At 36.7% G+C, this 12,579-nt stretch overlaps 1 protein-coding gene across 1 annotated transcript in view; it reads right to left on the bottom strand.

The window, feature by feature from the left end:
• Positions 1–247: 247 nt before the first annotated feature.
• LOC124607488 (beta-1,3-glucan-binding protein-like) overlaps positions 248–12,579 on the bottom strand; it is a 128,483-nt gene continuing 116,151 nt past the window's right edge. The window contains exon 9 of the mRNA XM_047139860.1: positions 248–502. Within this exon, the coding sequence (XP_046995816.1) occupies positions 401–502 (102 nt within the window). The 3' untranslated portion in view covers positions 248–400. The remainder of the gene's footprint in view (positions 503–12,579) is intronic.

The raw sequence follows: 12,579 nt of genomic DNA, 5'->3' as shown, positions 1-12,579 counted from the left end.
TGCAACTGTTTTTGGCTGTCATCGTTCATCGTGAATAATTTATATGTGGTCTGTGTAGTCTGGGAATAGCCTAATGTGGAGTTCTTTATCTGGAATACAAAAACATTTATCACATTTTTATGGACATAAAACAGAAGTCTGGGGATCTCCAGAAATCCTGAGCTAAATTTATGACTTCCAATGAGAGAATTTAATGCTAACATACAAGTACTGACTATTATATGTAGATACAAAAATAGCCGAAATCTAATGTTCTATTTATAAAAAAAGTTTTTATTTTCTTAATTTCATTGCATATCCAAAAGAAAATTACTGGCTGGAAAACAAACTTACTGAATTTGAAATATGATAAACCTCTAATAAATAAAAATAACTTAGACTTCCAAGGCAGAGAAATAAACTACACAGCCCATACTTTCACATAATCCACTTCCAGTGCAGACTTCTGAGAATCCCATGTTGGATACCAGTTATCTAAGTCCTTGTAGAAATGTAGAATGGACTGCAAAAGAAAGAGAATTTTCCATCATTCTTAAGTAGTAACCAGAATAACAAACATTTTCCTATAAATTCATTATTGTGTACACTGCTCTACAAGACAAATTGCCAGCTTGAAATAATCACAAATCATAAGAATTAGCAATTCAGAAAAAACACTTGTCATAAACAGTAAGCAGCTTCTTCCACAGTCATCTGGCATATTTATCTTATTTTATTTTATCAATTTTAGTTTGAGTTATGTTGATCCAATCATAAAATGCATTTTTAATATCGCAATATTATGAAAAGGAAAGTTGCTACTCATCATATAGTGGAGACGCTGAGTTGCAGATAGGCACAACAAACAGACTGTCACAAATAAAGCTTTTGGCCATTAAGGCCTTCATTGACAATGGATCACACACACACACACACACACACACACACACACACACACACACACCAAATGCAACTCACGCACATGTGCAGTCTCAGGCAAGTGAAACCACACTGCGAACATCAGGACCAGCAGATGATGAGAGTGGCGAGTGGGTGGGGGTAAGGAGGAGGCTGGGGCAGGAAGAGGGGGATGGATAGTGTGGTGGGGGTGGCAGACAGTGAAGTGCTGCAGGTCAGATGGAAGGCAGGGGAGAGGTGGGGGGGGGGGGGGGGGGAGTAGTAGAAAAAGGAGAGAAGTAAAACGACTGGATGTGACAGTGGAATGAAGGTTGTGTAGTGCTGGAATGTGAACAGGGAAGGGGCTGGATGGGTGAGGACAGTGACTAACAAAGGTTACAGGAACATAGAACATGTTGCGGGGAAAATTCCCACCTGCACAATTCACAATTCAGAAAAGATGGTATTGGTGGGAAGGATCGATAGGGCACAGGCTGTGAAGCAGTCATTGAAATGAATGTCATGTTTGGCAGCGTGTTCAGCAATAGGGTAATCCACTTGTTTCTTGGCCACAGTTCAGTTTGTCAGTAGCCATTCACGCGGACAGACAGCTTGTTGGTTGTCATGTTGTCATGCCCAACAAGCTGTCTGTCCCCATGAATGGCACCGAGAAACTGTGGCAAAGAGTTGTGTGTGTGTGTGTGTGTGTGTGTATGTATGTGTGTGTGTGTGTGTGTGTGTGTGTGTGATCTATTGTTGACGAAGGCCTTAATGGTCGAAAGCTTTATTTGTGACAGTCTTTTTCTTGAGCCTATCTGCGACTCTACATCTCCACTATACTGTGAATAGCAACTTTCCTTTTCATAATGTTGTTATATTCCATTCTTTATTTTCCATTGTTTAATTATTAATATTACCTATAGATAAAAGAAAGCCATATTTGTTCCAAACACTAACTACCTATGTACCTATTGGATATTTACTCCAATCAGTCCTTTAAAAGATTATGTAGCTGACTTAGTAATAAATGAAATTTGCATATACCATGTTGCCAGCAACTCAGATGATCAAAATTACTTATTCTCTGATAGTTGTGAGAGAGATCAGAGATGAAAACAACATAACACTAAAAGGTGTCACAAAAGAAGAAAACACAGTTGTTGTCAACACACCAACAAGTTTTCTAGATGGGTAATTTGTGAACTCTGAAAGTCAAGTCACTTGGAAGCAACACTGATGATTAATATTTGCTGGAGTCTTTGTCAAAAAATCAGCTTGTCACTTGTCAGTATTGATCAATTTGACACTGAGCTTTTCCACATTAATTAGCTCACAAATACAGCGGCACCCCATGTCAATGTGTTTTGTTTAGGTGTAATGCACACCACTCTGACTCAGTACAAGAACACTTCTTATCACAGAACACACTTAATGGTTTTTAGCTGTGTTTGATACAAAATCCGCAGAACAATGCCTGAAGGTACCTTGCTACTTGTATTGCTATTGGCAGGGCCATGTATTTGGCTTCTGTAGTTGATAGAGCAACCACTTGTCATCATTTTGAAATCCATCTAATAGCGGTCCCAATCAACTTAAAAATATAATTTATCATTGATTACCCACTGATCAAGATCTGACAGGTAATCAGCACACAGAAGCCTTCAGTTTTAGCTTTCCCACTTTTTCAGAAAGTTTTCCCTACCTACAATTATTATGTCTTTGATGTTTCTCGTTATTTATTTGACTACTATCCAATAGATTTTTTGATAATCAGCATTGAATCTACTTACAATCTATAACAGTGTATTCTATGTCTGGTCTTGTGTATTGAGTCGCATATAGTAGTAACCCAATCACTTGCTGATAAGGAATACCATGTAACACCAATTTTCTCATCTGTAAATTTTTTCACCTTATTTTATAGCTTCAAACCAGGTTCGAGTAAATGTGCAACCAGATTGCAATTATCCATACCAAATTTCTTGATTATGTTCCCAGCATATTTGCTTTGATCAACACTAATCGTTTAGCCCTAAACTGAAACAAACTATGGAAACTCCAGGTTGGAATATCAACAATGTAAGGAAAAGATAGATGGCTACACTCCATAAAGATGACACATTAAGTTGCAGACAGGTAGAATTAAAAGACACTTAAGAGTTTAGCTTTCGGCCACAGTAATCTGTGGCAGCTCAGACCAGAGCTGCTAGACGTGATGGCCATGTGTGTATGTGAGGTATGTTTGCTTCTGTGAATGAATGTGTGTGCATTTCTCTTTCTCTTTCTGAAGAAGTAAAAAGCTAATGTGTAAGTGTCTTTTAATTGTGCCTGTCTGCAACTTAATGTGTCATTTTCATGGTAAGTAGCAATCTATCTTTTCCTTACATTCTACACCTGTACTCTGCATATTACCGAGAAGTGCATGGTAGACACATGCAATGTCGATGCTCACCCTAAACTGATTCACTAATTCTTTCTTCACTTCTTCCTTCCACCTGTTATTTTGATTCTAGAAGATGGTCAAGTAATCTATGTGAATGGCCAAAATGAGCATATTTTGTTTCTCAATTGTGTAGTAGATGGATGGATCACTTTCTGACTTCTTTAGATTAATTTCACATAAGGCTACATCTAATGTCTATTATCAAATGCATGCTGCCTGTTTTAGATGATACATTGTCTTCTTTAGTTTGAAAACCTTTGTCTCCTTCCCCTTCTTCATTTAGCCTTTGGTTTTACAAATGTAGTCTGCATCATCATGATCACCACACAGGAATGTGGTTCGAACATCCACATATGGTGTCAAGATGAACTTCAGCTGCTAAAGCTAAAAGGCTACAAAATGAAGAATGATGAACACCAGTTAAAATCATTTCATCAGATTAGAGTAGATTAGATTAATACTAGTTCCATGGATCATGAATACGATATTTCGTAATGATGTGGAACGAGTCAAATTTTCCAATACATGACATAATTAAGTTAATTTAACAACATACTTAAGTTAATATAACAACTTTTTTCTTTTATTTTTCTTTTTTTTTCTTTCTTAATTTATATCTAAAAATTTCCTCTATGGAGTAGAAGGAGTTTTCATTTAGGAATTCTTTTAATTTCTTCTTAAATACTTGTTGGTTATCTGTCAGACTTTTGATACTATTTGGTAAGTGACCAAACTTTAGTGCCAGTATAATTCACCCCTTTCTGTGCCAAAGCTAGATTTAATCTTGAATAGTGAAGATCATCCTTTCTCCTAGTATTGTAGTTATGCACACTGCTATTACTTTTGAATTGGGTTTGGTTGTTAATAACAAATTTCATAAGAGAGTATATATACTGAGAAGCTACTGTGAATATCCCTAGATCCTTAAATAAATGTCTGCAGGGTGATCTTGGGTGGACTCCAGCTATTATTCTGATTACACACTTTTGTGCAATAAATACTTTATTCCTCAGTGATGAATTACCCCAAAATATGATGCCATGTGAAAGCAATGAGTGAAAATAGGCGTAGTAAGCTAATTTACTAAGATGTTTATCACCAAAATTTGCAATGACCCTTATTGCATAAGAAGCTGAACTCAAACATTTCAGCAGATCATCAATGTGTTTCTTCCAATTTAATCTCTCATCAATGGACACACCTAGAAATTTGGAATATTCTACCTTAGCTATATGCTTCTGATTAAGGTCTATATTTATTAATGGTGTCATACCATTCACTGTACGGAACTGTATGTACTGTGTCTTATCAAAATTCAGTGAGAGTCCGTTTACAAGGAACCACTTAGTAATTTTCTGAAAGACAGTATTGACAATTTCATCAGTTAATTCTTGTTTGTCAGGTGTGATTACTATACTTGTATCATCAGCAAAGAGAACTAACTTTGCCTCTTCATGAATATAGAATGGCAAGTCATTAATGTATATTAAGAACAACAAAGGACCCAAGACTGACCCTTGTGGAACCCCATTCTTGATAGTTCCCCAGTTTGAGGAATGTGCTGATCTTTGCATATTATGAGAACTACTTATTTCAACTTTCTGCACTCTTCCAGTTAGGTACGAATTAAACCATTTGTGCACTGTCCCACTCATGCCATAATACTTGAGCTTGTCTAGCAGAATTTCATGATTTACACAATCAAAAGCCTTTGAGATCAAAGTCCACTCCTAGTATATTGGAATAACTTTTTGCAACAAAACAACCTTATAACCATCAGTATCACCAAGAGACATTTTTCTGAATTTGAATACCCATTTTGGATGATTGCCTTTCTGCCTGACAGTAGATTGGTCAAAGACCAAGTTTCAATTTCAAGTAAAGACTTACATTCACCATTTAAGGCTTGCTTCCTTCTGTCACAGTCATGATGACTCAGTGCACCTTTATGTGAATTTGGCTCAAGGACACAAGCAAAACCATTATTAAAATATTTGGGGTTCTTTTTCCTTTGACATGATGTTTTTGTAATTTCTAACTGCACAGGTTCAATGTGCCTATCTATGTTGCCATTCACTGTCTGCTCAGTGACACTTTCTCCTAGTTCCAGATAAACTGCACTTCCATCAGCAACAATAGGTCGTGTTGGTTCCCCTGCTTTTTCAACAGTGTTAAGTAATGCTGCTGGCGGAGCACTGTCCATGACATTATCATCAGTCCCATTATCCTTCATGATGTTCCCATAGTTGCATTTTGAATTTTTGATGACTTGCACATCATGGACCTTCACAGTTGTCTTTTGTGAATTTGGATCAGTTAGATAGTATGCATTAGAATCATCACAATATGCAAGAAACTTAAGTTCCATGGACCTTTTTTTTTTTTTAAATGTGTCAGATTTATTTGAAAATAACTCCATAATTCTTCAAGAGTAATATTTTGAACCAATTCTGTTGGAAATATATTCTTTAGATAAATTGCTATATTTATGGCTTCATGCCAAAATTTTTACTTAGTCCTGTATTTGTCAATATCAAAATTGCAATTTCAGTTATTATCTGATTCACACACTCCACAAGTTAATTTTTTCTGGTGTGTATGGAATCGTTGTCTCAAGTCAGGTTCCATTCACCTTTAATAGTCACTTCATACAATGACTGACAGACTCCTTTCCACTATCTGTTCAAACATTATGAATCACCTCAAAGAGAAGTGTAGAGTGCTATAGACAAGAGATTTCAAATTGATTCCATATTTCTGGAGTTTCAAAAAGCTTTTGACACTGTACCACACAAGCAGCTTGTAGTGTAATCGCTTGCTTATGCAATATCATCTCAGTTATGTGACTGGATTTGTGATTTCATGTCAGAGAAATCGCAGTTAATAGTAACTGACGGAAAGTCATAGAGTGAAACAGAAGTGCTTTCTGGCATTCCCCAAGTTAGTATTATAGGCCCTCTGCTGTTCCTTATCTAAATAAATGATTTAGGAGACAATCTGAGTGTCCGTCTTAGGTTATTTGCAGATGATTCTGTCATATATCATCTAGTAAAGTCATCATAAGATCAAAACAAATGGCAAAATGATTTAGAAAAGATATCTGAATGGTGTGAAAATTGTAAATAAAATCAAATGTGTGATGCCATCCACATGAGTGCTAAAAGGAATCCAATAAACTTCAATTACATGATAAATCATTCTAATCTAAAGGCCATAAATTCAACTAAATTTCTAGGAATTACAATTACAAACAATTTAAACTGGAAAGAACAACTAGAAAAAGTTGTGGGGAAGGCAAACCAAAGACTGCATTTTATTGGTAGAGCATGTAGAAAATGTAGCAGATCAACTAAAGAGACTGCCTACACTACACTTGTCCATCTTCTTTTGGAGTACTGCTATGGAGCCTGGGATCCTTACCAGATAGGATTAATGGAGTACATCAAGAAAGTTCAAAGAAGAGCAGCTCATTTTGTATTATCACAAAGGGAGAGAGTGTCACAGACATGATATAGGATTTGGGGTGGGCACAATTAGAACAAACGCATTTTTCCTGTCAGGGGAATCTTCTCATGAAATTTCAGTCACCAACTTTCTCCTCCAAATGGGAAAATATTTTGTTGACGCCAACCTACATAGGGAGAAACAATCATCATAATAAAATAAGGGAAATCAGAGCTCACACAGAAAGACATAGGTGTTTCTTTTTCTGTGCTCTGTTCAAGAGTGCAATAATAGAGAATTATTGTGAAGGTGGTTCAATGAACCCTCTGCCAGGAACTTAAGTGTGATTTGCAGAGTATCCATGTAGATCTAGATGTAGATGTTGATGAAAGTATTTTAATTTTGTGAATGGTTCCATTTTTTACTCGTCATCTGAAATAAATGAAAGTAGTACAGACTTCTTTTGGTGATATTAGCATTTGACTTATGACTTCCTTGACAGATCATCCATAAAAGTGAGAAGATAACATGTTCCTCTCACGAAGGCATCCTCAGTGGTCCACAAATATCTGTATGTGCTATATCAAGTAGATCTTTTGCTCTTCAACTTCATGTATGAGGAAAAGTTTGTTGAGGCTGTTTTCCTTTTATGCAAGAGATACAAACATCCAAATTGATATTCATCTAATCAGTCTATTAGCCATTTTTTGCCTTTAATAAATGCATGCTTACATGACTCATATGGCCCAATCTTTGATACTATGATTCATAAATGATTTCTACAGTACCTGGATCATGACAGACTTCATTTACACAGAGATGACAAAAGTCATGGGACAGTGATATGCACATATACAGATGGCAGTAATATCACTTATACAAGGTATAAAAGGGCAGTGAAGTGGCTGAATTGTCACTTGTACTCAGGTGATTCATGCAAAAAGATTTCCACTGTGATTATGGCCACTTGAAGGGAATGAACAGACTTTGAACACAGAATGGTAGTTGGAGCTAGATGTGTGGGACAGTCAGTATTAGAAATCATTAGGAAATGCAACATTGTGAGATCCACAGAGTGAGTCAGAAATAGCAAATTTCGGTCATTATGTCTCACCATGGGCAACACACTGGCCAACAGCCTTCACTTAACGACTGAGAGCAATGGTATTTGCATAGAATTTTCAGTGCTAACAGAAAATCAACACAGTGTGAAATAACTGCAGAAATCAATGTGAGACATATGACAAACATATCCATTGGGACAGTACACAGAAATTTGATGCTAATGGGCTATGGTAGCAGACAACCAATTCGAATGCCTTTACTAACAGCACAACAATGCCTACAGCATCTCTTCTGAGCTCATGACCAGCTTGATTCAACCCTTAATGACTGAAAAATTGTGGCCTGGTCGGATGAGTCCCCATTTCAGTTGGTAAGAGCTGATAGAGTTTGAGTGTGACACACTCCAAGAAGCCATGGACCCAAGTTATCAGCAAGGCACTGCGCAAGCTGGTGGTGGATCCATAATGGTGTGGGATGTGTTTACATGGAATGGACTGCATTCTCTGGTGCATCTGAACTGATCATTGACTGGAAATGGTTATGTTTGGCTATTTGGAGAACATTTGCAGCTATTCATTAGCATCATGTTCCCAAACAATGGTATCATGCCACTGGGCTACAACTGCTTGTGATTCGTTTGAAGAACATTCTGGACAATTTGAGCAAGTGCTTTGGCCACCCAGATTGCCTGCCATAAGTCCCATTGAACATTTACAGGAGACAATCAGGTGATCAGTTCATGCACAACATACTGCAGCAGCAACACTTTTGCAATTATGGACAGTTATAGAGGCAGCACGGCTCACTATTTCTGCAAGAGACTTCCAATCACTTCTTAAGCCCATGCCATGTTGAGCTGCGGCACTAAACCTGGAAGAAGGTGTTCCAAAACGATACTTGGAGGTATCTGATGTCTTTTGTCACCTCATTGTAATAGATACACGCCACCTACTTGAGTTGCAGTCACTATTGTTGTCTCAGAGACAATTACATCATTTTTATTGTACATGCCACACTTTGCCTCATCAGACAATGTGCACAATCCATATATTGCCGTTTGACTAACTGACAATAAGTCTGAACACTACTACTAAAAGGTGTCAGAAAAGGAAAAAACATAGTTGTTCCCAACATTACCATTCTCCCAATGATCATATGGATATTTTTATTAAAAAATGAATTTAAGACTTGGACATAATTTCTAACCTTAAGAGGGAAATTCTTATTTAAACACTAACTTTCTGCAAAACATTCTTGAATAAATTATTATCTTCCAGATGTGAAGTGAACAGTACTGCCAACAGAATCATAATAAAAGTACAAAGGACACACTATATAGCTTTCAGAACTTATAGTTCCTTCATCATGGAGGAAAGGAAGATAGAGTGGTGAATGTTTACCCTTAGCTTATAAGGTCATTTTTTTGTCATACACTGTCCCATGTGTGGTCTGAGTGACCGCTATATTTAAATATCCACTAAAATTGCATTCAGCAACTTTAGTGGAACATTTCATATTTTATGTAAATGTGTAAATTAATACCACACAAAAAATATATATTCAAATAAATTTTAAAGTTTATTTTCATGAAAAAAGCACATTTAAATAGAAAACTACACAAAATGAACATAACATTACATAATAATGCTAATGCTATGAAAACTCAAATATCCTGCACTCAAAATTTTACTTTTGTTATATTATTATTGATTATTACATGCACACATGTAATGATAAAAACATAAAAAACCATCACAAAAAATTCAACAAAATTAAAATCACACTAGTATCTTTAGATGTATAGTTTTCCATCTCAGAGGTTTTTTTTACACTCGCTGGAACTTTCTGTAGAGATTTCAAGTCAGATTGGCTTCTTGCAACAATGGCAAACATAGGGTATCTTTCTCTCCTTTTTTGAGTCACAGGTGGAGCAGTATAGTGTTTTTCCAATTGTTCTATAACAAATTCTATTGTTGGGTCTGCTACACCCAAAGCACGGTGAAGGATGCATGAAGTTCACAGTGTATGAGAGTCTTGTTGGCTCGCTTTTTCTTTGTGGTGTCACCAATGAATTTACAAGGTTTTTTTAAAAATTAAAGCAGTTCACCTGAGTATTGTCTTTGTAGGAGCTGTGAAGGACAAACACATTCATCCCACTTATATCCAACATATGGAAAAATAATGCCACTGGCCATCATTTGAAGAGGCTTTGATGAGGAGCAATATTTGTTTCGATGTATTTCTAGCAGAACCTCTAGCTAAAGATTCAATGCTCAGACTTCTGTCTTTATCACTTTGATCACATCTTTCATCAAGGAATTCACAGTTGGCAAAATAGTTTTATTTTCACTTTCACACTTTGCCTGTGCTGTATTATGTTCACTTTCCGTTTCATTGCCACTATCTGATCCAACATGACTTCTTAAACTGACCTCAAACCATTTTAAAACAGTATCCTCAAAGTCATTGTCCATTAAACATGAACAGTAGACAAAGACCTGGCTACTGAATCCGTAACACAAAGTTACAGGTGTGGTCTCAGAGACCACTAGAATGAAAGAAGCAGCAATAGTATAGGTCAACATCACATTCAAGTGGCTGCTGACAAAGGACACCATGGCAACATCAGGAAAAAAAAGAAAAAAAATGAAATGGGCGTGTGGCACTGTTGGATGGGAGGCCCCATCTGGGGAAGTTCATCTGCTGGGTCATAACACATGGTCCATGAGTGGAGAAAGTCTCCAGCCCGGCCGGGAATCGAACCTGGGCCCACTGCATGGGAGGAGAGCACATAACCACCCAGCTAAGCAGGTGGACAGCTTTGGGAAATAACAACCAGACAATGCTGTAATCTCCTGCCCCACCATTATGCATTAGCAACAGAGTAACTGTAAATGCTAGCAGTCTGTGAAACCACACCTGGGATCTTAAGGGTTAAAAGAAAAGGCAGGTCATTCAGTCCACATGATGGGAGGGAACCATCCATAATGAGGACAAGGATACACAAAGATCTCATTTAGTTTACTGAATTTTTCTCTGATGTAAACAGTCTTGAATATTTTACACACTTGTGAAAGATATTCAACAATATCTTACACACTAATTGTGTATCACAATGATTCACTAGGGCACTAAGATATCTAAAAACACAGCATCTAAATTGTACATCGACACATACATGTATACATGGAGAATTCCAAACCACTGTGAACTGAATGGAAGAGGGTAATCCTCATTGTAACACATGTAATGGTATTTCCTGTTTAATGCACATATGGAGCACAGGAAAAACGAATACATAAATGCCTGTCTGCATTATGTAATTAGTCTAAGCTTATCTTCAGAGTTTTTATGAGACCAGTATGTAAGGGTTTGCAGTACATCCTAAGATTTTTCAGTTAACACTGGTGCTTGAAACTTTGTAAGCAGGTGTTCATGAGATTGGTGTCTATCTTCAAGCATCCGCTAGTTTAGGTTTTTCTCCATCTCTGTGATGCTTTCCCCTTTGAGAGACAAAAATGTGACAATGTGTGTAACTCATCTTTGTATATGTTCAGTGTCTCCTGTTAGTCCTATTTCAAATGAATCCCACACACGTAAACACTATTGTGCACTGGATCACACAAGAGCCTTGCAACTTTTTTAACTGATGGTATTTCCTGTGTATCCCACCAATAAACTCACATCTGTCTCCTTAATCCAGTCTCAAACTTGATTTGATAGCCCATATGATCACACTTCCATTAATAAGTGTTCATTAGTACTGAGTCAAATGCCTTTCAGTAGGCAGGAAATACTCCATCTGCCTGACTGCCTTGATCCATGACTTTCAGAATGTCATGTGAAACATAGAGTGAATTTGCTTTCACGAGACTGATATTTTCAGTCTGTGTTTACTGGCACTGAGGAGGACATTCTGTTCTAGATACTACATTAAGTTTGGGATTGGAATATGTTCTAAGATTCTACAACATATGGATGTAAATTGCATTGGCTAATAGTTTTGTATTGTGTCTGCTATCCCACTCGTAGAAATGTGTGATCTGCATTTTCTTTCATCTATTAAGCATAGTTGTATATTAAGGACTAACTCAGTCACACATTCTGTACAGAATCTGGTAGAGACCCCATTGGGCTCGGGGCCTTCATTCAATTTTAGTGATATCAGTAGTTTCTCAATGTTAATGATACTATCTGCAGTCATGTGAGAAATGAACTAAAACAGTACTCATGGCTTTTCTTTGTAAAGAAACATTTTAAAGCAGAGTTCAGCTTTTCTGATTTTGCTGCACAGTTTCTGTGTCATATATGGGTGTCTGGACACTAAATTACACACGAGCAGAATTTTTTGAGTTTTATAAGATGCTTTACATAAGACTGCCCTTTTGACAGTCAAATATATTTCATTTAGCCTCTAATATTGATAATATACCAACTGACATGGAGAAGGAAAGTTGTGATGTTCTAGATAACCTTGGTCTTTCAGACTATTCCTCCAGGTTTTGACATTAAACATAACAGTAAAAAGTACAAGTAAAATACTCACATACAGAATTTCTTTGTGTAATACAAAAAGGTTTGAGTTTGCCAAACAGTTAAACAAAGGAAGAAGTAAACTTAAGAACATGTATGAATCACAATATCTCATGTCTCTTGTTGGTATTTAGCATCAGATTTGAAGAAGTCTTCCAAAAATATAAATTTATGCTGAAACACAAACTGAAAATATTTAAGGAAATCTGCACTTCCCT

Source organism: Schistocerca americana, chromosome 3 (genome assembly GCF_021461395.2).
Source record: "Schistocerca americana isolate TAMUIC-IGC-003095 chromosome 3, iqSchAmer2.1, whole genome shotgun sequence".
NCBI classification, from domain to species: domain Eukaryota; kingdom Metazoa; phylum Arthropoda; class Insecta; order Orthoptera; family Acrididae; genus Schistocerca; species Schistocerca americana.
This window is presented reverse-complemented; position numbering and strand designations above follow the sequence as displayed.